The 20,511-nt window shown below is 56.3% G+C and overlaps 10 protein-coding genes across 10 annotated transcripts; 7 read left to right on the top strand and 3 right to left on the bottom strand.

The window, feature by feature from the left end:
• Positions 1-1,317: 1,317 nt before the first annotated feature.
• Positions 1,318-2,414, top strand: B0T15DRAFT_488334 (uncharacterized protein; the record flags this gene model as incomplete). Its single annotated transcript, XM_062866500.1, has 3 exons — positions 1,318-1,369; positions 1,476-2,249; positions 2,344-2,414. The coding sequence occupies 3 exons, from the start codon at positions 1,318-1,320 to the stop codon at positions 2,412-2,414; spliced, it is 897 nt and encodes a 298-aa protein (XP_062725396.1).
• Positions 2,415-2,773: 359 nt separating this feature from the next.
• B0T15DRAFT_497872 (NUDIX hydrolase domain-like protein) lies at positions 2,774-4,566 on the top strand. Its single transcript, XM_062867292.1, has 4 exons — positions 2,774-3,132; positions 3,201-3,366; positions 3,423-3,473; positions 3,541-4,566. The coding sequence occupies exons 1-4, from the start codon at positions 2,902-2,904 to the stop codon at positions 4,350-4,352; spliced, it is 1,260 nt and encodes a 419-aa protein (XP_062725395.1). The 5' UTR covers positions 2,774-2,901; the 3' UTR covers positions 4,353-4,566.
• B0T15DRAFT_515963 (Ctr copper transporter family-domain-containing protein) lies at positions 4,567-5,521 on the bottom strand. Its single transcript, XM_062868231.1, has 3 exons — positions 5,234-5,521; positions 4,958-5,141; positions 4,567-4,844 (listed from the first exon to the last, which is right to left on the bottom strand). The coding sequence occupies exons 1-3, from the start codon at positions 5,330-5,332 to the stop codon at positions 4,669-4,671; spliced, it is 459 nt and encodes a 152-aa protein (XP_062725394.1). The 5' UTR covers positions 5,333-5,521; the 3' UTR covers positions 4,567-4,668.
• A 383-nt stretch (positions 5,522-5,904) lies between these two features.
• Positions 5,905-6,848, top strand: B0T15DRAFT_8287 (3-hydroxyanthranilic acid dioxygenase). Its single transcript, XM_062871361.1, has 3 exons — positions 5,905-6,099; positions 6,160-6,235; positions 6,329-6,848. The coding sequence occupies exons 1-3, from the start codon at positions 6,068-6,070 to the stop codon at positions 6,770-6,772; spliced, it is 552 nt and encodes a 183-aa protein (XP_062725393.1). The 5' UTR covers positions 5,905-6,067; the 3' UTR covers positions 6,773-6,848.
• Positions 6,849-7,025: 177 nt separating this feature from the next.
• On the bottom strand, positions 7,026-7,869 carry B0T15DRAFT_506368 (uncharacterized protein; the record flags this gene model as incomplete). Its single annotated transcript, XM_062867566.1, has 3 exons — positions 7,026-7,453; positions 7,511-7,722; positions 7,817-7,869. The coding sequence occupies 3 exons, from the start codon at positions 7,867-7,869 to the stop codon at positions 7,026-7,028; spliced, it is 693 nt and encodes a 230-aa protein (XP_062725392.1).
• Positions 7,870-9,099: 1,230 nt separating this feature from the next.
• Positions 9,100-10,258, top strand: B0T15DRAFT_8302 (uncharacterized protein). The gene is made up of 3 exons (XM_062871363.1): positions 9,100-9,330; positions 9,449-9,748; positions 9,895-10,258. The coding sequence occupies exons 1-3, from the start codon at positions 9,265-9,267 to the stop codon at positions 10,087-10,089; spliced, it is 561 nt and encodes a 186-aa protein (XP_062725391.1). The 5' UTR covers positions 9,100-9,264; the 3' UTR covers positions 10,090-10,258.
• Positions 10,259-10,562: 304 nt separating this feature from the next.
• On the top strand, positions 10,563-12,640 carry B0T15DRAFT_8055 (uncharacterized protein). Its single transcript, XM_062871338.1, has 5 exons — positions 10,563-10,981; positions 11,051-11,141; positions 11,224-11,388; positions 11,444-12,468; positions 12,536-12,640. Exons 1-5 carry the CDS (start codon positions 10,878-10,880, stop codon positions 12,582-12,584), a joined length of 1,434 nt encoding a protein of 477 aa, XP_062725390.1. The 5' UTR covers positions 10,563-10,877; the 3' UTR covers positions 12,585-12,640.
• Positions 12,641-13,198: 558 nt separating this feature from the next.
• On the top strand, positions 13,199-14,468 carry B0T15DRAFT_515950 (histone acetyltransferase subunit NuA4-domain-containing protein). Its single transcript, XM_062868230.1, has 3 exons — positions 13,199-13,501; positions 13,575-13,769; positions 13,837-14,468. The coding sequence occupies exons 1-3, from the start codon at positions 13,343-13,345 to the stop codon at positions 14,119-14,121; spliced, it is 639 nt and encodes a 212-aa protein (XP_062725389.1). The 5' UTR covers positions 13,199-13,342; the 3' UTR covers positions 14,122-14,468.
• A 1-nt stretch (position 14,469) lies between these two features.
• On the top strand, positions 14,470-17,573 carry B0T15DRAFT_515945 (Alpha/Beta hydrolase protein). The gene is made up of 5 exons (XM_062868229.1): positions 14,470-14,914; positions 14,966-16,389; positions 16,522-16,724; positions 16,827-16,943; positions 17,049-17,573. Exons 1-5 carry the CDS (start codon positions 14,610-14,612, stop codon positions 17,169-17,171), a joined length of 2,172 nt encoding a protein of 723 aa, XP_062725388.1. The 5' UTR covers positions 14,470-14,609; the 3' UTR covers positions 17,172-17,573.
• A 1-nt stretch (position 17,574) lies between these two features.
• B0T15DRAFT_424486 (Rec8 like protein-domain-containing protein) lies at positions 17,575-20,370 on the bottom strand. The gene is made up of 2 exons (XM_062865615.1): positions 19,712-20,370; positions 17,575-19,656 (listed from the first exon to the last, which is right to left on the bottom strand). Exons 1-2 carry the CDS (start codon positions 19,973-19,975, stop codon positions 18,007-18,009), a joined length of 1,914 nt encoding a protein of 637 aa, XP_062725387.1. The 5' UTR covers positions 19,976-20,370; the 3' UTR covers positions 17,575-18,006.
• Positions 20,371-20,511: the final 141 nt, after the last annotated feature.

Raw genomic sequence — 20,511 nt, 5'->3', positions numbered from 1 at the left:
CCAGATGACATGTGAGGCCCTTGCGTACAGACATATACACCACGCTCACGGGGTCCTTGGTACCACGTACAAATCAAGGGAAACCGCCCCATAATGGAATATGTCAGCTTCCCCGGTTCAATATCGCCTAAAGCGGGATGGCATCCTAAGGGTTCCACGCGTCGATCTCATGCAACGCTCTCTTCGTCTGGGATTTGTACGGAACCTTGCAAAACTTCAGTGGGCGAATAACGTAGCTCAATGCGGAGCAACACTGGCAACAGAAGCAGCAAAACCAGCAGAAGCACCAGAAGCTGCAGAAGCAGTTTACTCACCTCGTTCCACATCTAAGGCTTCTTTGCGTGAGTGTTGCTCTTTCCCTCCTCAGCTGCTGTCTAACCAGGTTTAGTATCGCTGTCTCGATGCTAGGAGTCATCTTCACAACCGCCGATGAAAACCCCAAGTCCCTCAAACACCGATCCACTATGGGTGGCGACCTTAAGGCCACGCTCAAGGGGTCCCAGAGCATCAAAGTTATCCCGCGTTGCCCACGTGTACCGGAATTCCCTCTACCAGATTACCATTTTCAGGTTGATTATGTTCATCAAGTTTCTGGGCAAAGTCAGCGCCCAAGTCCCCGTTATAGACATTCATCATCACCAACTCGACATTCAAGTTACATGAGCGACTCAACCTTGGACGCACCTAAGGAACCAGAACTCGTTTTTCGACGTTGTGCCATTATACCGGAACCAGCAACACCTCCTTCTCTGATCCCGCAACGTCACGTCGAATATCCCCTCCGCAAAATTGGTACGGCACAACCTTGACTGTAGCAACAACACCGATCTAAGCGTGAAGACCATGTCTTGCAGGTCGGGTGGCTTAATCAGGTGTTCTAGGAGAAGCGCTCCTTTTTGCATTGCTGGATGCATCCGGACTAGACATCCACTCATTGCCCATTCCAACGGATCCCGGACCGAAGGAGATTTTCGTCTTCCATAGGCACAATGGACGGTGGTGTACAAAAGGCCAAAGAGCGGGATGGAAATGTTCGTCTCCTCTCTGGAATGGGCGATCCTGAAGCGGCGCACATCTTCCCATTTGCAACCAGCAAGAGCAGGCAATTCGACCATCTCGGTGCACTACCCCAGCGCTTCTTGGGGCATGGACAAGACTCCAGCTGGCGCAAGCTTTGCGAGGATCCAGCTATCACCCAGTTTCTCGCCCATTACCTCTCTCTCCCTTGGCCGCCACGGCTCGTACGGTTCATCTCTCAACGATCAGCTTGCTCCTTGTCGGCATTCATTCTCATTCTTCCCATTACCGATCGGCACCATGTCTCAGCAGCCACCTAACACCCTCAAAGCGGCTCAAGATGAATGGAAGCGTATTTTTCCGGGCCAACTCCATTTCTGGTTCGACAAGGTGTTGCCAGCTTCACCCGCGATGAGGACATCGATCCCGAGCATGGCAGCGGCCTCGATGAACCGCAGAACTCGAGGAGCTCCACAGCATCATCAGCGAATTTGGCCAAGTACACAACCTCTCGATGCTGGACCCCAATACCGACCTTCCGCCCTCGCCGGAGCACAATGACGACAGTGAGGACGATGAGGGCGACCAGGACGATGAGGAGCGTGGCCAGCAAAATGGCAAGGAGGGCGGCCAGGGGACTGATCCTGATACCCACATGCTGTTTGAGGATGATGAGGGGCTGCAGCATGCCATCCTTTCTGACGCCCGGCTGAACGCCGGACCGAGCGACCAGGAGCAGGACAGCACAGAGCGCGGCCAGGAGGATCATGAGCGTAGCCAGCAGGATGACAAGGCGGGCGGCCAGGGTTCCAAGTATGATGATGGATTTGATGAGGAAGATGTACATCGGCAGCTGCTGGAGGCCATGTATCAAGAGGAGCAGCGGCGCGCCGGACCGAGCCACCGGGAGCCCTCTACTCCTACTCGGCCAAAGCGCTCCAGGCGCGAGTCTACAGTGCCCGGCGAGATTCGCATCCAAGGTCCTCTCCCAAGCCCCAACCACGATCACTCTCCAGTTCCACTGTGTACCTACTTTACCCGCCGCCGCTCTGAGATACCCAAACAAGACGATGGCACACGCTCCATCGAAGACGAGAACGACCGACGGAGATGGGGGCAAACGCGGGTCCCGCGGTATATGAAGGAGACGACTGACAGCCTCAGCGACGACATTCTGAATGCGGAGAAGAGCGGCTCCGTCGATCCATACACCCTCGCCTCTACCACCACCAGTTTGTGAACATTTACCCGTTTGGAGGGCAGGGCTGCTCTCGGGTCTAGCTATACACAAGGTGGACTACGGGTTGTTGCTTAATGAAACCGTAGTGGACGGCCAACAGCTGCGCGTGAGCGTCGGGAATGTCCCCGTGGGCTTGCAGGACGGTCCGGAGGAATAGACAGGCAATCGGACAATGTAACTGCGGAGGATAGACGTTTCGGGCAATGGCTACGGAGGGCATGCGACTGATAGGGAGACATGGCTATAGTTGTACGCGGAGTACTATATCATCGAATCCATCACCATTGCCAGGCTTCCGCATCAAGGTGCCTTGTCTCGACCACTGAAGCTACCTAGCTATTGCAAATGATCACTACTACTAGTACCTACCTGTATTTTAGTACCGGAGAGTATGGATACGTACTCTGTAATCCGCCGTATACAAGTACTAAGGTAGTAGGTCAGGTATGTACGGCGCCCCCTTAGCTTGTCCGTCGTTATCGGCGCCTGACGTCATGCCGCTCCGAGGCCCTTCCCCACATGCACCCCGCAAAAAGCCGGCCGGTGCGCCGGGGTCCCGCATATGCCCCTGTGCAAGCACAGTCGGTAATAAAGCCCGAACATCGGTTCCCAACTGAAGACACTACACCGCATCGTCGCAGAAGATGAGCGGTTCTCTCGCAGCTGCTGATCAAGCGCCAGTGCAAATCGGCCCGCCACGAGACCAAGAGGAAGCCCAGACAGTGATCCACGGCATCCAGGACTCCGAGACTGCTCTTGAGGCGCCGGCCGAATCGGAGGAGCAATCGGAATTATCTGATCCGGAGGACGAAGAAGACACGGGCTCGTATTACTGGGATGCATCGACCATGGCGCCGCTAAATGCAGCGTCGGCGGTCAGTACCTCGTCCTCTCATGCCATTTTGCACTCGCGGTTAAGCAACCCCAGCTCATGCGCACCAAGGCCGCCATTGCCCGACTGAGGGCCTACAAGCCACCGCTCTTCCCCCTCTGGGACCGGCTCCCGCTGAGTCGCCGCGCCGCGGTACTGCTGCTGCTGTACGCCGACCGGAGGGGCGATCTCAGGGTAGTCATCACCATGCGCGCCGCCAGCCTAAGGAGTTTCTCAGGTGCGCACACAACTAGCATTGCATGCACCCCAACCCCCTGACTAACAGCTGTATAGGCCACGCCGCCCTTCCTGGAGGCAAAGCGGACACGCTAGATGAGACACCTTGTAGGTTCCCATACATGATTCCTGCCAGAACCCTTGCTCTGACACCACTATTTGCGTGGCACTTTAGATCAGATCGCCCGCCGCGAAGCTTGGGAGGAAATCGGCCTGCCCATCGACGACACCAAGCTGCCAGCTCCCTTCCGCATCGAGCACCTGTGCTACCTCCCCATGAACCTGGCGCGCACCGAGCTCGTCGTCCGCCCCTGCGTCGCCCTGCTACACACCAACGACCTTCCAGTCCCCGTCGGCCCGGCCTCCCCAGCATCCTCCCCAACGGTAGAGGACTCGCTCATCCCTCGACTCGACGCGAAAGAAGTAGCAGCCGTCTTCTCTGCGCCATTCCATAATTTCTTGAAAGCTGCCGACGAACAACCGCAGCCGCCACCAATCCTCATCGGAGAGGCGAAAGCAGAAGGAGAGCCAAAGCAGCCAACCCAGCTGCCGCCGGGGAAGTGGTACGAAGGTAACTGGACCACGTGGCACGACCGCCCCTGGCGCCTGCACTTCTTCTACGTCCCCGTGACGAACCAGCAGGTGGTGAAGCCCAAGGTGAGGGAAGGCGGGCTGGCCGCGCTGTCGGAGCATGAGCATGAGCATAGCAGTGAGAACGAGAACGGGTCGGTGGAGAGCGGGCGCTACAAGGTGTGGGGGATGACGGCGCGGATCTTGGTGGATGCCGCGACAGTCGCGTACGGAGAGCAGCCTGAGTTCGAGCACAACTCGCATTTTGGCGATGAAGAGGTTATTGAACAGCTCGCGAGGATGGGGAGGATGGGGGAGAAGAAGCGGCAGGCGAGTATTGTGGGAAGCACTACTAAAGAGACTGGAGCATCCCGCGAAATGGAGGGGGGTAGCAAGGGTGGGACGAGTAAGATGTAGTAGAATGGTCCTGGTGATGATCAGGTGTACGCTGTTTCCGTACATATTGCATCCGGGTGGCTCATCCCCCGTGTTAGGTGGGCGGCTCTGTTATCCCCCATCAAACGGCTCGATAACGATCATGCTGCATCAATGGCACGCAGTCTCCTTGGTGATGGGAGTGTGCCCGCCAAAGATCAGATATCCCAGCCCGGCGCCGACCGAGACCGCGATCATGACCCACCCATTGTAGGTCATGAAGATGAGCCTATTGCGGTCGGTCAGGGGCACTACTCCCATTCACAACGGGGCAGGTCAGATCACTCTGAAGGGGGACTTACATGATCATAAAAGCATAGAAGTTTTGGATGCCGTACAGCACCGCCTTGGTGATATGTGCCCGCCGTGTGACTTGGTCCCGGTTCTGGCCTGTACCCAGCGCAAATAAGGGGGTGTTCTCAGTATTTGCTTCTTCAGAACGCCGCGGCGATGATGGCGATAGGGACCGGGGGACTCAAAGCAATTCTTAGCGAACAGGTTCGCCATGCACATAATGGTCGACCCGACGGGCGCTGTTCTACAGTGAAGGATGGGGAAAGGAGAGGAGCAAACAAGGTAACACTTACGCGGCGCCGTATCAGCCCTCTTGGACACCGCGGCCTCGTAACGCCGGATACCCTCGCGCAGGGCCTCGTAGCCGGCGCAGATGCCCACGACGGCCAACAGCGACACGATGAGGCTCAGGTTGGATGTGATGTGCCACTGGCGGAACACGATGCAGAGGTTGGTCGTGTCCCAGGTGAAGAGCATCTGAGAGGCCGTTCGTAAGCGTCTAGATAACTGAGATGAAATGCAGTGCAGTGTAATGCGGGATCGGGTAAGCGCATGGAAGGGCAGCTAACGTTCATGCTACACATGTGGCCGCCGCCCATATCACCGTGGTCCATGCCTTCGTGAGATGAGTGGCCCATCATGCTGTGGTCGTGCGACGAGTGATCCATGGCGCGAAGGGCGGAACTTGGAAGCGACTGGCTGGTGAGAAAATAGGAATGGTTAACAGGTGTTGAGTTCTGCAGCGCTATCTGGTTCAAAGGTATTGTCTATTGCATGAGCGAATGGACAACCACAGTCGCCGAGTTGTAGATGCAGGTATCTACGAAGTTACAGTACCTGGATAAGAATGAAACCAGGGGTTGTTTGGATGGTGCAACGACGCGAGAGCCCGAATTAGTGGTCCGACCTATCCGGATTAGGTAAGAGACTGCGGTATGTAATACCGCAATCGAGCGAGCCGAGAGCGGCCGCGTCAACTTTGTTAGTGTACTGTAGATATGTATCCCGTACAACGGCGCGGGGTCTGTTGGCGGGGCATGAAACAGACTCTTGAAAGCCATCATGTGTTTGGTCATAAACCTCAGTCATGATCTCTGAAGAACTGCGATAACTAAATAGACCTCAGTCAGAGTCTTCGGATCATATTGCATTTAAAGAACCTGAATAGATATCGTTGAAAGAGACCCACTCCCCTTTCAATCCGCGACGATATTCGAACCATAGTTGCGGGGGAAGAGAGTCCTCCGAGGCTTCCATTACCAAGCAAAGGCATCAGGTGGACTAAGTTCGCACGAACCCTTACAGCATCGCCTGCTCTGCCGAATTGAAGATACCAGGCACATCATTGTGTCGCTGAACTCTCGAACCAAGACCCCGCAAATCCCTATTAGTACTCTGCGAAGATGCTCGCTCCACCGGTTAACCTGCCCAAGTGGTATGTCTGGCACAATAACCGAAGTCGGCTATTCTGACTTAGAAGTTGACGATAACACAGGCTGGAAGAAAACTCGCACCTCCTCAAGCCACCCATCAACAACTATTGCGTCTACAACGCCGATTTCACTGTCATGGTACCTTCCCAACCCTAACCCATCCATCCTTTTTATCACCATCGCCATCACCATCGCCATCCATCCTCCCACAGCCCCCCTGACACATAACAGATAGTCGGCGGCCCGAACGCCCGCACAGATTACCACATAAACCAGACGCCCGAATGGTTCTATCAGTACAAGGGCGCCATGCTGCTCAAGGTGGTCGACGAAGGGGACACCTTCCGGGACATTGTCATCCGCGAAGGGGAGATGTTCCTGCTGCCGCCCAACACGCCGCACAACCCGGTGCGCTTCGCCGACACGGTCGGCATCGTGCTGGAGCAGAAGCGGCCCGCGGACTCGGTCGACCGCATGCGCTGGTACTGCCCGCGGGAAGGGTGCGGCGCGGTCGTGCACGAGGCCGCCTTCCACTGTACGGATCTCGGCACGCAGATCAAGGAGGCTGTCGAGGCTTTCAAGGCGGACGAGGGGTTGAGGACGTGTAAGAAGTGTGGCGAGGTCGCGGATTGGTGTCCTAAGCCTGGGTCGATTCGGGATCCGAATTTGGAGTAATAAGGGGGGTAGTGGATGGGTTAGGTCATGGATTCGGCTGCGTATTGGTATCCTTCGTTTGGTCTCGGTGTAAACTGGCGAAGGTTGTACGAACCCATTTGCCTCGTTAGATGCGAACTGTTATTGTAACCTGTATATTACAGCATTGGCTGAGAGGATGAGGTCAGGCGAAAGACCGGAGGGAGCAGGCAGTTATGTACTCGCTTGCTATCACTGATTTGTATGTCTATCCTAACAAAGTATGTACTGTACCTCATGTCTCGGCATACTCATACGAGCTTGTCGATTCCTCAACCGCAACCTCAATCTTGGCCTCCTCCAGCTCCTTGCCGTCCACCCGGATGCCTGCGCGCATGACATCTCCAGGCACAACCGGGCCAACACCCTTGGGTGTACCCGTCAGCACAATGTCGCCCGGCTCGAGCGTCATGACCTTGGAGATGTCGCTAAGGATGCGGGGAATCCGGAAAAGCATGAGCTCGGTCGAGTCGTTCTGCTGCACCTTGCCGTTGACCGTCAGGTACAGCTCGATCTTGTGCGGATCCGGGATGGCTGCCTTGCTAATGACATTGCTCAGGGGCAGGAATGTGTCGAAGCCCTTGCTGATGTCCCAGGGGAGGCCCTTCTTCTTGGCCTCGTTCTGGACGTTGCGGGCTGTCATGTCGATGCTGAGGGCGTAGCCTGCACAACTACTTAGTACTACAGCAAGCAAGACGTCGTGGAAGAGGGCGAGCTCACTCTCAATTGCATCCAGCGCCGCCTGCTCATCCTGCTCGTTGAGGTCCCTCACCCGCTTGCCCAAGATGAGGGCTAGCTCGACCTCGTAGTGCAGGTTGACGCCCCTCGGCCGAATCACCGGACCCTCGCCGGGGAGCAGGATTGACGATGTCGGTTTTTGGAAGAAGAACGGCCGCTTGGGCCGGGCACTGTTCAGCTCTGTGATGTGGTCCCTGGGTGCGAGTCAGCTGCTGGATAGTTTCGTGGCGCAACTCGGGAGAATGAAGCCCGAGAGCACAAAAGTAAATCAGAGGAGAGTTTACACACGCGTAGTTGCGGCCAATGCAGACGACCTTTCCGGCTCTCTTGAGGGACGCCATTGTAGCCAATCCTCTTCTTATGAGTACCATTATGAATACCTTCCCCGCGCTGACTGCCGGCGACTTATATATATTGCACACAGTTCGAGCGTTTGAGGTCCGAACGCGGCAGCCATTCCAGGTGTGACCAATCCCGGCAGCAGCAGAATGCGACTTCGGCAACAATCGCCCAGCTCGGCAACACTTCTGGACAGCCTTTCCCAACAAGGCAAATCTATCAAGCCTGTGTACGAATTGCCTAACTTGGTGGGATTGCATTGCGCGCCAGGGTTAGGGGCGTAGGGAGCAGCAGGAATACACTTTTTCCGACAATTTTCCCAATTTCGGCAATCTCGATCCCCACACCGCAAGCTGCAACTTCTGGGCGATCGCTTCTGGGTGACATACTTCTATATATGTGACGGTCATTATAGGATCCTGGCCCACGGGAGTTACTCTAGCTAAATAGTCAATATCGCTAAACCACAGCTTCGGCCCAATCGAGACTTATTAGTCAACTGGAGCTATAAAGTCGATGAGTGACCCTGATACTGTGATAGACCCGTGCTTCTGGCAAGATCTTCCAAGTCGTTGTACCTTCCCAGCCACTACAGTATGTCGAAGTTGGGCAATTACACGGCAAGGCGGCCTGGACCGGCCGACGGAAGGAGGTAACGTTAAAACCGATTATCCACAACAACCAGCGCTGATCGGTGCCGAAGCACGTCAGCCTGCTGAGCCGCACGCATCCAGCCCACTGCTTGTTTGTCTCGCATCATGATCAACGGTGGGTCTCCCATACTCAGCAGATCAGTCAGTTATTAGTTGATACATGTAGGTAAGTCAATTCAGTTACCAGACTGGCTGAACATTGAGTAACGAGCGTCGGACCGAGTTCTCGATCCCCCGCATTGCCATGGTGGTGGGTCTGGAAATGCGGGGTTCCACGCGATACTCCTGCCCAACCTGCGGGTCCGGCGCACGGCCCCTGTCGGTCCCGACAAGCCTTCCGTTGCACAAAGCATCCAGAGCTCCAGCCCTGCCGTTCAGTTTCGGAGCGCACCCAACAATTGATGCACAGTTCATACCTATTCTCTTTCCTATTGGACTATGTGATCCCGTAGCAATATCATAAAACTTTGAGTTCTGGACTGTTCTGTCTATTTGTGTTGCGTGTAATCCCTTCCCGTGATCCCGAGCGAATTCGGGGGGCTTTCTCAAACCTTATTAGGATACGAAGTCCATTTATTAACCATCCCCCACGTCACAGACACGCGTCATCTTGGTCCTCGACATTCAGTCTTGCACATCACTACCTAGTGGCGATCTCGACGCGTTTATCACCACACACATAGTGTGACGTCCTAAGCCAACGAAACCATACATCACCGCTCATTGCGGCAAACGAAATCAATCATGTCGATAATGGAGAGCGTCCAGCTTGCGCAGATGCTCGCTGACCTGAGCGATCTCAATGCGATAGTAAGTTGCCCGTCCATCTCGTGTTTTCCGGACTATCGCGGTCTCGCGGTCTCGCGGCCCACAGATGTTCAAAACGAACAAGAGCATGATTCATCTCTAACCGCGTACACTGTTACAGCAGGAATCGCAGGCCGCCAGCGCTCTCGTTAATGCCAACAAAACACCCACGACCACAACATCAGCGCCTGCCGACTCGAACAGGCCATCAGAACAGCTGCATCCTAAGCGACCGGACCTTCTACACCACCGGCGCACCGGTTCTGCTGGCTCAGCCGCGTCGACAGGCTCATCCTTCATGTCGCGGACGGGATCCCCGGCCAAGTTTGACAAGCTCGGACGGCGCATCATCACGCCGCCCAACACACGTTCCAACTCGACGTACAACTCCATTCCGGGGACGCCGCGACGAGAGCCTGATGTAAGTTGAAATTGCCTTCTCTACCAACACAATGGGTGGCACGTCTCTCTTGTCACATTTTGTTGTATTCGTTGGGCACTGCTGCTCCCCATCCTATAGTAGTCATTGACCGGTGTTCTTGTGCTAATCATCTAATCGACCAGCAGTATGAGGATGATGTCGATCGCGCGGGTACTCTCATGGCACTGTACGACATCCGGGCCAGGTTGAGGGATCAAGACAACGCCCGGACTCTAAACAAATTGAGGGAAAAGATTGATGCCCTGCATGCAAAACAGGTGCACGCTGAAAAGAAGGATGCAGTCACTGGCTCGAGATACAGTTATCCAAAGAGCTCTTGAGGAGTCTCGAGACCCGGCAGGCAAGGAAGCTGGAAGTATGACTGCTGCTTGTCGTATTCTCGTTTACCGACGATGATTCTTAGGATGGGTTATGGCTGGTAATGTGTTTATGGGATTACAAGGCTGTGTATGACACGATTCAGGTTATCATACCCGGAGTATCACGGCGTAAGGTCAATCTGCATGGCTATGGTAAAGGCTGGAGGGAGTAATGGGTGGTTAATGACTTTCTTTGGGGTCTGAATAGGAAAATGTATAGTAATTGTGCAGGAGAACACTGTTGGGCCTGAATAGCTCTAAGCAGAAGATGTCGCGTGTACTGCTGTCAAACCAGTTATTATGGTCCTGGGCTGCCCTCTGGAAGTATTCCTGATATTATCAAAGTTGTACTCTTTCGATAACAATGATTTCTGTTACCCATCTAAAAGTCGTAAAAGTAAAAAGCAGAACCGACGACCAAACGGTTGGTGATGGTAGGTATAATGCCCACGAGACATCCAGCGCAAATCGATAAGAAACCCCTGTCATCAGTCCCGTCAACGGTGTGGAAACCAAGCTCCACCTTGCCGGCTAGCGAAATACCCACAGCAACGTCCGGCCAAGCTTCCGAGACGCATCCACTTCCACCAAGTTTACCTTCGCAGAGGGGGCCGACATGACAGACGAAGTTCTGCGGTAAAAAGCATCTTCTCATCCAATATTTCTTGACGCAATCGCTTTCCGCCCCTCCCTTTGTTAGAATTACTTGTAAGAGAGAGAAGGGAAAGCCTGAGAAAAGGTCGACAACCATGGCGACGGGTGTCGACGCGAAGCTCTTGAAGAGCACAAAGTTCCCTCCCGAGTTCAACCAGAAGGTGGATATGCAGAAGGTCAATGTGCAGGTCATGAAGAAGTGAGTTACTCGAGGGCCCGGGCTTGAGAGAATTCCGAGGGCGGTGCTAACGGGGCTTTGGTGGGACAGGTGGATTGCCAACCGCGTCACAGAGATCCTGGGCAACGAAGACGATGTGGTCATTGAGCTCATCTTCAATCTGATCGAGGGCGTTCGCCATGTCAGTATTTACTTCCACCGACATCGTTTTCCGTTGCCCTGAATCTGTGCATCTGTGCTGACATGGGACATTGATACGGCAGCCCGACATCAAATCGCTCCAGATCCAGCTGACGGGCTTCCTCGACAAAGATACACCGACATTCTGCAAGGAACTGTGGAAGCTCCTTCTTAGCGCCCAGGCCAGCCCACAAGGTGTACCGAAGGAGCTGTTAGAGGCGAAAAAGTTGGAGTTGATGCAAGAAAAGGTGGGTAGTGGTATTGAGACGTCTAAGGAATCGCAGGCTAATACCGATAAACCAGCTTGAGGCGGACAAGGCTGCCGAGGAGGCACGCCAACGGCGGGAGCAATTCGACCGCCGGGACCGCGGGAGAAGTGGTCGAGGTGGCGGAGGACCCGGCCGGGGCGACTCGTGGCGCGGGGGCCGCGATGATAGAGATCGTGGCGGGCTGGGCCGAGGGCGGTCCCGTTCGCCGCCCCGATTCCGCGATCGAGGCGACCGAGGCGGTCGCGGAGGACCTCGCGGTGGCTGGAAGGATACATACGTTCCCCGGGGAAGCTCCCCGCGGCGTGGGGGGGGGTGGCGTGATAATAGACGACGTCGATCTCCGTCTCGCACTCGATCCCGCACCCGATCAGTGTCAGTCCGGTCGGGCTCGTATCGGTCTGTTTCGCGCAGCCCCAGCGTTGACTCGCATAGGCGGTCCATAACACGCTCACCAAGTCCACCACGACGACGTCGTGCGCGTTCTCGGTCCCGCACACCAGTGTCTCGTCGGGGCGCGCCCAAACGGCGCCGGTCTTCTCGCGACCGGGCCCGTTCGATATCATCAGACCGTGCCTCACTCAGCCCTCGCAAGCGGCGCCGTTATTCGCGGTCTCGGAGCCGAAGTGGCGGCCGGAGCCCGAGCCGCAGCCCGTCCAAAACGCCAGTCCGACGATACAGCCGGTCGGTGTCCACATCGTCGTCGAGGCTATCTCGCTACTCGCGATCACCCAGCCGCACCCCACCGAGACGGTCGAGACGGTCGAGACGCGACAGCCGGAGCGGCTCCCGGCGCGCGAGGCGATACCGCAGCAGGAGCCAAACTAGGAGCGGAAGCCGTGCCGCCAGCCCTGCTAGTTCGTATGGTAGCCGACGTCGCTCTCCCCGCCACCGCTCCCGCGAGCGAGGGAAGGGCGGGCGGCGCGGCGTCAGCAACGACAGGGACCGGAGAGCTTCTTCTGCATCTTCACGCTCTTCTACACGGAACAGATCGGCTGATGGTTCAGGCACCAAAGACAGACCGCGATCTTCCCATGACGACCCGGCGGCGTCAGATGCAAAGCAAGTACGTCCCCATTAGCTGGGGGCGGATGAACAAGGTCTGATGGCTAACCACACAACTTGGCAGGACGCAAGAGCAGCTAACAACGAACTCGAACTACGCCAGAGAGAACTAAAGGAGAAAATCAAGAAGATGAGATCCTCAAAGAGCGGAGACAACAACGTTGAGGCTAACGCTGCTTGAAGCTCTGCTGCCGTTCTTCGCGATTTCCCGATGCCTATGAGATTCAATGGCTTGGTTGAGGACCGTGAGGCCTTGGGGTTGAAGCCTTGATTCCCAGGTCACTTGGCAGCATACCTAGCCGAGTAGAGCAGCTGGAACCAGGAACCCAGCAGACTGCTCTCGCACTTCCATGGCTGTCTGGGAGGTCTACTTTCCTCTGGTTACCTGTCGCATAGGCACACCACTGATCACAGAATAGTCTTATACAGAGTGTCACTTGGGAAGGAATTGACCTTCTTCCCATACGAACTTCCCAGAATAGCAACAGTATCCTTCCTCACTTCGTCTCCAATGAGTCCTTGTGGGATATCCAAGTGTAGATCCCTCGTCTGAATGGTCTGGGCAACACGTCTGAGTTAGTAGATACATCCGAGCAACCTGGCACTCGGGAGCATCTCGTCGTACTTGTATCCATCATGTGTTTTATTGACTACGTTATTCGTCGACTCGTCGCATAGAATGAGACGGGCAGCTTCTGTACTCTGATTGGCCAGCGCGAACATGGAGCCTTGGCATTCAGAACCCGTACCTCCCACGTGCCTCCGTACGCCTCACCTCCCGGACAACATCACCGCGCTGCTGGGCAGGCGCTTCGACCACTTCAATTTGAACGCTACCACGCCCAGGGGATCCCCAGCGGACGACGCAAGAATGGCAGAAACCGTTGCTGCGGGCGCCGCATCTTCAAAGCCCAGCGGCGGCAACGCCGCGGCCGCGCCCTCCCCGACAACGAGCATCCCCGCCTATGAACAACAGCGGCAGCATCTGAAGGACCTAATCAACCGTCGCCGGATGCTTGAAAGGCAATTAGTATGTGTTGCCCCTTTTGCCGCTTTCCCCGCTAGAAATTACAAGCGACAACAATGCTGACTTGGAGTGACAGGCCGCAACAGAAGAACAGATATCGGCCAAAGAGACAGAATACCTCGAGAGCACGCCCGGCGGGAACATCATCATCGGGTTCGACAATTATACCAAGGGCACGAGCACGGCGGCCGCCCAGCGCCGCAAGACGGGCCTGACGGACCAGAACCGGGTGTTCTCTAGGAGCTCGGTGTCGTACAACGCTGCTGCGGCGGTACGTTTTTGTTTTTTCTTTTTCACCAACAGCTGAAAGCATCTTTGCTGACGCAGTTGGGCCATAGGACGCGCAAACTCCCGGCTCCTCGCACGCGCCGACGCCCATGTCGAGCACTTTCGGGAACAACAGGGATGGCGGCGCATCGAGCGCGCCCACGCCGGCGAGTGCTTCGGGGACAGGAGGAGGAGGAGGAGGCAGGGCAGCTGCGAGCAAGAAGAACAAGAAGAGTGGCGGCAGCGCGGCTGCTGCTGCTTCTGCTGCGGCGGCGGCGGCGGCGGCAGCGGAGGACAGTGAGACGGATGGGAGAGACACCAAGAAAGTGCGGACTAGCTTCGGGGCGAGGAAGTGATATGATACGCTGCGGCTCGATCGCCGTGGTTCAGATCAATTCTGCTTGTGGGTTGGAAAGGGGGGAAGGGCGTTGATATGGGTTATACAAGATATCGGGGCATACCCTTTGGTGATGTATACTGGGGAGTTTGGGAGTAACTGGCGAGGGGTTTATGGAGTTGGGTGCAAACATTTTGTTTGCGAACATATCAAGGATCTGACAAGCTTCGACGGCCTGGGAATCGACGCGTCAATGATTCTGCGATGCTTTACAGTGGTTCCCCATGGCACACACCTCCTGCCTATCCTGGACTCTCTACCCGCCGTGAGCTGACTCCTCAAGTGCGGGGCTATTGTTGCCCCTCACTTAAGAGGTAAAGTCAGGTCACGTCAGTCAGGGACTATCAAGGTGCCCATTGCTAATGCGTACTATATGATATCTTACTCCTGACCTGTCACAACCAACGTTCGTCGTTGGCACATATCACTCGCCTGGATTGCTTCACGATGACTCTGACGGCAACCAAGTTCACCCCGGAGGTGATGCTCTCGGCCCCTAGGCGGACGCCAGGAGTGCCCAATTCCTCGGGCAAATTGGCCCTGTATTCAGTTTCGACATATTCTTTCCAGGACCATAAAAGAACTTCCCAGATCCGGGTCCTGGTTATCGGGTCTGCGGCGTCATACACGCTCGTCGAAGACGCAAGTGCTAGTGAGCCCGTCTGGCTTAGCGATGAGGAATACCTCCACCTGAAAAGCGGCGACAACGGGACCACGACCCTGATTGTTCGACATATCAAATCCGATTCAGAGTGAGTCATCTTCGCCGAAATGTTGGGTTCAGTGCTGAGACGCGACGCCAGGCGCAACCCGTACGAGGCTGGTTCCATCAACGGCCCCATCTCCAACGTAAAAGTCAAGAAGCTCTCCAATGGCGCCATTGCTTTTGCATGCTCGGCCCTGTCCACCCCTGGTGGCGAGATATTCAATCCCAAGGCCGAGAAGAAGCCGCAATCCACGGCCAGGGTCTACACCAGCCTCTTCGTCCGCCACTGGGACACGTGGAACACCGAGAACACCAGCGCCATCTACTACGGGCTTCTCGAGCAGAAAGACGGCAAGTATTCGCTCCGTGGCAACAAACTCACCAGCGCCCTGGCTGGGACGCGGCTGGAATCACCCGTACCTCCCTTTGGAGGCACTGGCGACTTCGATATTGGCCCTGAGGGGCTAGTGTTTGTGGCGAAGGACCCTGAGCTCGACCCTGCCCTCTACACTAAGACGGATCTCTACTTCGTTCCCCTGAAAGACTTTACCGAGTCCAGCGCCGGATCCCCCCGGATCGTGAAGACACCGGGCCTCGACGGCTACTCCAACAGCCCCGTCTTCTCGCCCTGCGGCCGCAAGGTGGCTTTCACGCGCATGCGCAGCAACCAGTACGAGTCAGACAAGCCGCGCCTTCTCCTGGTGCCCGACATCCGCAGCCCGGACCAGGTTGAGGAATTCTATGCCACGGCGGAAGGCGCCGGCGGCTGGGACTCGCGGCCCGAGTCGATCCTCTGGAGCCACGACGGCTCCAAACTCTACGTCACCGCCGAGCACCACGCACGCACCCTCATCTTCGAACTCCCGTCCGCGCCCTCCAGAGCCACCTCCCTCCCAACCCCTTTGCAGACCCCCGACGGCAGCGTCAGCTCGGTCTACCTCCTCGCCGACGACAGCGACGCCCTCTTCGCCACCACCACCTCCCTCATCGACAACTCGTGCTACAGCATCGTCCACCCTTCCTCCTCCTCCTCCCCCCGCGTCATCTCCTCCGCCTCCAAGCAAGGCAAGTCCTTCGGCCTGTCCCGCTCCAGCGTCGACTCCATCACATTCCGCGGCGCCGGCGCCTACGACGTGCACGCGCTGGTCATGCGACCCTCCAGCTTCTCCCAAGACACAGACACAGACAAAGACGACGGAAACCACCAGAAACCCACCAAAACCAAGAAGTACCCGCTGTGCATGCTCATCCACGGCGGGCCACAGGGCGCCTGGCTCGACGCCTGGAGCACTAGGTGGAATCCGGCCGTGTTCGCCGAGCAGGGGTATGTGGTGGTGTGTCCCAACCCGACCGGGTCTACGGGATACGGCATGGCGCTGCAGGACGGCATCCGGGGGGAGTGGGGCGGCAGGCCGTACAACGATCTCGTCAAGTGCTTCGAGTGGGTCGTCAGTAACATGCCCGAGGTCGATGGCAGTCGGGCGGTGGCGTTGGGGGCGAGTTATGGCGGGTATATGATCAGTATGTCTTCTCTTTTGTTTTCTCTCTTTTCTTCCCCCCCTTTTTTTATTCTTTTTTCCTTTGGAAAGGTCTGGGGACTTGGTAAAGTGAATGTGACAGCGTTTGCTGATGGGGGGGGGGGGATAAAACTAGATTGGATCCAGGGCCAGCCTCTCGGGCGCAAGTTCAAGGCGCTGGTGTGTCACGACGGGGTGTTTTCGACGTTGAGCCAGTGGAGCTCCGAGGAGCTGTTCTTCCCCATCCACGACTTCGGGGGGACGCTCTGGGACAACAGAGACGGCTACGAAAAGTGGGATCCCGCTATGTTCCTGAGCGAGTGGGCCACGCCGCAGTTGGTCAGTAACTAACTAACTAACCGAAACCGCCCTCCTCTCCTGCCCCCCTCTTCGCCTTCAAGGAGCTGGGCTGACACACATGACTACTCGATGGCGGGACAGATCATCCACAGCGAGCTGGACTACCGCCTGCCCATCACCGAGGGCCTCGCGGCCTTCAACGTCTTGCAGGCGAGGAAGGTCCCGAGCAAGTTGCTGATGTTTCCGGATGAGAACCATGTAAAGAAATCCCCCTTTCTTTTTGGTTATTCCATGCCGTGGTCTAGATTTATTTGTGGCCCGATTCGCTGACACAAAGGCACTCTTATGCAACAAAAACAAAAGTGGGTGCTCAAGCCCGAGAACTCGCTGGTCTGGCATCGCGAGGTGCTGGGCTGGATCAACAAGTACTCTGGGGTGGAGGACGAGCAGCTGGCGGAACAGACTGCGCGGTTGAGCGTGGAATAATAAGGGGGCCGGAGACTATGGCTTGGGTTTGCATGGCCCCCAGCTCGGCAATCCTCATCATGGCGTGCTGAACAGACTCTCGGGAGAGGAAGACCGGGAGTTGGGCAAGGCGGCGCGGCATTCGCGACTTACTGGGGAAAAGTCAGCGAGGTACTACTAGTTCGCCTTTTGGCTCTTGGAGATGGTTGGAGGTCGTCCAAGAAGCGACGAATGGCTTCTCGGCTGCGCTCTCTGAATACAACGTCCAGTCCACGGGTGGTAGTTGCCTCTGGAAATAAGTACTTTGGTTACCTAGTTACCCTGACGGTTGTTACCCTGATTGCTTGACGTTGTCGTGAGGTTAGAAGAAGCAGGCCAGCACACGCAAAGGCAGCGATGTAGTAGTAACAGTGATGAATGACCTGATGATTTTAATTCAATACTATACTAAGAGTAGTTGCCTACAGCGGCATGTGTCCTGCTCCCCGCAAATACCACCTAGAGGACACAACTAGGGCTCCTTGGCTCCCTGTAATCAAACGGATGCATGACAAGCACTAACCCTTCGACCGCACGTGAACCACTTACACATTTTGTTCCAGCCCGACGAGAGCCCTCCATCAGTGGTATTTCCCCGTCTTCCGGTAGCGCCCAACGCCACTCCAACAGGGTAAACAAAACGCATCCAGTCCCAGCCCCAACCAACAACCGTCCAACGCCACAGTTCTGAAAATAATAGCCGATATGCGGTACAGCGAAACGGACGCCAAGCTAAGACTATGTGACAAAGTACTCCCTTCAGGGTACGCAACTATCGCACCATAGCAGGAAAAACGCTCCATCAGCCGCATCTTGACTACACGGCTACCTCCTGCTGCTGCTGCTCACGAGCCATCTCGCCACCAGCTTCGCGCTCCGCCCAATCACCCCAGAGCCCGCGCTTGCCACGGACACGGATGGGCCCGCCAAGGGAGCCCTCGGGCTGCTCAACCTTGATGGCGTCCTTGGTAGCGAGAACGAGACACTCGAAGAACATCTTGGTAGCGTCGGCTTTCGTGGTATTGTTCTCGGGCAGCAGCTCCTGGAACACGACAGCCGTCTTCTTGCGCTTCTCCGCGTTGGTGGCCGCGTCGGCACCAAAGAGGTCGCGGAGGATATGCACGGCGTGCTTGGTGCCGATCGAGACAGGTCCGCTGTCGGCAGGGTGGACGATTGGCATGGTGGTATCGTCGAAGTTGGGCATCGGGCTGGAAGGAGCACCGCCCCTCGATCCTGGTCTCTCATTCTCTTCTTCGCCGTGGAAAACGGCGGTGTCGTCGGCCGGGATTTCAAGCACGGTGCCATCTGCGGCTACGCTCTGGTCCCCTACCATAGTCCCGTCAGGGCCAAGTATGGACTCATCTTGTGGGATCTCCAAGCGGGGTGACTTGGACACGCCCTGCTCCTCTTCGCTCTCCACGTCGGCAACACCGCTGTCCCTCTTCCGCTTCAGCTGGCTGGGCTGGATGGCGCCGAGTGAGAGAAGCCCCTTCAGCTCGGGGGCCCAGCCGTCGCTGCGGCCCTCGAACAGGATGTTGTTGACGAAACCGCCATTCTTGTGCAGATCCATCAAACCGATAATATATGGATCATGCGTAAGGAAGGACTGTGGCTTCAGAATGTTGTCGCGCTTTGCCTGCTGCTCTTTAATCTGCGCGTTGCTAAGCATGGTCTGATCGTCCGGTTGGAGCAGCTTCTTCTTCTTCTGTCTCTGGGGCGCCTGGATAGTGGAGGCTGTCGGATCGTCGCCCGGCTCGTACATGTCGGTGTTCATGTGCCGGCTGTACTCCAGTTCGACCTCCTTCGCAAATTCCTCATCAATATCAGACAGCGGGGACTCGGAGATGCGAGCCCGGCTCATATCCGGGCCAGCTGCTCCAGGCATGGCAGACTCCTCCCCAACATTGAACTGCAAATCGTCGTCGCCCATTTGGATATCCCCTTCGGCATCAGCAATGTGGACCCCGTCCCCGAAATCAAGATCGAGCCCCAAGGAGGGCTCACGCGCCTGGCGAGACTTGTTCGGTCCGCCAACGTCCAGCTCGCTGAACATGTCATCCTCGATCGACCTCGCAGCAGGCGCATCTCTGCCCATTTCCACAGTCGTGTCCATAAGCTTGGTCGGGCGATCATCGATGTCCATACCAAAGTCAAGCTCCAAGTCGAGGTCGTCCATGTTTGCAAGGCCGAGCTCCTCATCATCCACGGTGGTATCCTGGAGAAATTGGCTGTTGTTGAAATCCTCCTGAAGGTTGATATCGCGGTTGTTCGGCCGAAGAGCAGCCTTCCGACTGCTTATCGGAGTGGCGGTCACGTCTTCTAGTTGTGAAGCGAGGAATTCGGAGCTTGGTGGTGGCAGCAAGTCAAGATTATCGTATGGCGTGATCGTATCGGGAAGCATGAGGGCCTCCTTGGTGGTAGCATGTCCCGTAGTCGGTATATCATGGTTTCCCGTGGATCGGAATGCCTTTTTTTACTGTTAGTAGGCCAGTTCACGGAAATTGGAAAGTAGAGGAACATACCATCTTGATCTTGATTAGGGCCTCGTTGCAGTCATCGAGGAGGTAACGCGCCTTGCGGCTGTAGATGCGGACCACTCCGAGGAGGAGTTGGCCGCTCAGGCGGAGAGCGAGGGGAGCGTCATGAGGAGCAATGATGGCGTCGACACTGTCCTGCAGATTGTGTTGCAGAACCTGAACTTTGGTGATCTTCCGCTCCTGGTTGGCCGAGAGCCATGCCTTGGCCAAGGGGCCGGTGGCACTGAGTAGTGTCCCCGACCAGAACATGTCGGCGACGGTCGCGACGAGAGCAAATTAATTGCAAAGTCGTATAATGATACAGCAATGTGCAGGAGCTAAGGGATGCAATCGTCCGCGTAGCGACGCGACCGGCGGGGCGGTGGCAATGAGGCGGCGGGTTGTGGAGGTAAACAGATAACGCGTGTTGCGGTTGTTTGGGCAATGGCGCGTGGAGCTCTGGAAGCTAACGAAGTGAGCGCACGTCGTCTCGAGGCTACATCAACTCGTGCCGTCGTGGAAAGACGCCAAGATCGTCGAAAACAGGCAGTTTCAACAGTGCAATAGAAGCCTGATGGAATGCGACAGTAAGCAAAGCGATGGTTGCGATGAAACCGGGTCGATTGGCACGAGAGAAGGAGGGGAGGTGGGAGGTGGCGACCGCTTGTGCTGCCTTTCTCGAGAAAATCCGATCCCCAAACCCGGCGAAATTGAGAGGCTGGTTGCCCCACCAGCCGGGCGAGGTGGGTATTACCGTTCTGACAGCAACAATGTGTAATTTTACCGTCTTGTTCCAACGAGCCCGT

The sequence above is a fragment of the Chaetomium strumarium genome, assembly GCF_033439665.1.
Source record: "Chaetomium strumarium strain CBS 333.67 chromosome Unknown B0T15scaffold_1, whole genome shotgun sequence".
In the NCBI taxonomy this organism is placed as follows: domain Eukaryota; kingdom Fungi; phylum Ascomycota; class Sordariomycetes; order Sordariales; family Chaetomiaceae; genus Chaetomium; species Chaetomium strumarium.
The sequence above is the reverse complement of the archived record's forward strand: the minus strand, read 5'-3'. Positions and strand labels throughout refer to the sequence as shown.

Coding starts and splice junctions, on each gene's coding strand:
- B0T15DRAFT_497872 (XM_062867292.1), top strand. CDS start 2,902: ATGAGCGGTTCTCTCGCAGCTGCTGATCAAGCGCCAGTGCAAATCGGC. Junction 3,133..3,200: donor CGCTAAATGCAGCGTCGGCG/GTCAGTACCTCG, acceptor ATGCGCACCAAG/GCCGCCATTGCCCGACTGAG. Junction 3,367..3,422: donor CAGCCTAAGGAGTTTCTCAG/GTGCGCACACAA, acceptor ACAGCTGTATAG/GCCACGCCGCCCTTCCTGGA.
- B0T15DRAFT_515963 (XM_062868231.1), bottom strand. CDS start 5,332: ATGGATCACTCGTCGCACGACCACAGCATGATGGGCCACTCATCTCAC. Junction 5,142..5,233: donor GCCACATGTGTAGCATGAAC/GTTAGCTGCCCT, acceptor ACGGCCTCTCAG/ATGCTCTTCACCTGGGACAC. Junction 4,845..4,957: donor GAGGGCTGATACGGCGCCGC/GTAAGTGTTACC, acceptor AATTGCTTTGAG/TCCCCCGGTCCCTATCGCCA.
- B0T15DRAFT_8287 (XM_062871361.1), top strand. CDS start 6,068: ATGCTCGCTCCACCGGTTAACCTGCCCAAGTG. Junction 6,100..6,159: donor CCGGTTAACCTGCCCAAGTG/GTATGTCTGGCA, acceptor ACGATAACACAG/GCTGGAAGAAAACTCGCACC. Junction 6,236..6,328: donor ACGCCGATTTCACTGTCATG/GTACCTTCCCAA, acceptor GACACATAACAG/ATAGTCGGCGGCCCGAACGC.
- B0T15DRAFT_8302 (XM_062871363.1), top strand. CDS start 9,265: ATGTCGATAATGGAGAGCGTCCAGCTTGCGCAGATGCTCGCTGACCTG. Junction 9,331..9,448: donor TGAGCGATCTCAATGCGATA/GTAAGTTGCCCG, acceptor ACACTGTTACAG/CAGGAATCGCAGGCCGCCAG. Junction 9,749..9,894: donor CGCCGCGACGAGAGCCTGAT/GTAAGTTGAAAT, acceptor ATCGACCAGCAG/TATGAGGATGATGTCGATCG.
- B0T15DRAFT_8055 (XM_062871338.1), top strand. CDS start 10,878: ATGGCGACGGGTGTCGACGCGAAGCTCTTGAAGAGCACAAAGTTCCCT. Junction 10,982..11,050: donor AATGTGCAGGTCATGAAGAA/GTGAGTTACTCG, acceptor TTGGTGGGACAG/GTGGATTGCCAACCGCGTCA. Junction 11,142..11,223: donor TGATCGAGGGCGTTCGCCAT/GTCAGTATTTAC, acceptor TTGATACGGCAG/CCCGACATCAAATCGCTCCA.
- B0T15DRAFT_515950 (XM_062868230.1), top strand. CDS start 13,343: ATGGCAGAAACCGTTGCTGCGGGCGCCGCATCTTCAAAGCCCAGCGGC. Junction 13,502..13,574: donor GGATGCTTGAAAGGCAATTA/GTATGTGTTGCC, acceptor TTGGAGTGACAG/GCCGCAACAGAAGAACAGAT. Junction 13,770..13,836: donor CGTACAACGCTGCTGCGGCG/GTACGTTTTTGT, acceptor GTTGGGCCATAG/GACGCGCAAACTCCCGGCTC.
- B0T15DRAFT_515945 (XM_062868229.1), top strand. CDS start 14,610: ATGACTCTGACGGCAACCAAGTTCACCCCGGAGGTGATGCTCTCGGCC. Junction 14,915..14,965: donor CATATCAAATCCGATTCAGA/GTGAGTCATCTT, acceptor ACGCGACGCCAG/GCGCAACCCGTACGAGGCTG. Junction 16,944..17,048: donor TGTTTCCGGATGAGAACCAT/GTAAAGAAATCC, acceptor CAAAAACAAAAG/TGGGTGCTCAAGCCCGAGAA.
- B0T15DRAFT_424486 (XM_062865615.1), bottom strand. CDS start 19,975: ATGTTCTGGTCGGGGACACTACTCAGTGCCACCGGCCCCTTGGCCAAG. Junction 19,657..19,711: donor CCCTAATCAAGATCAAGATG/GTATGTTCCTCT, acceptor CAGTAAAAAAAG/GCATTCCGATCCACGGGAAA.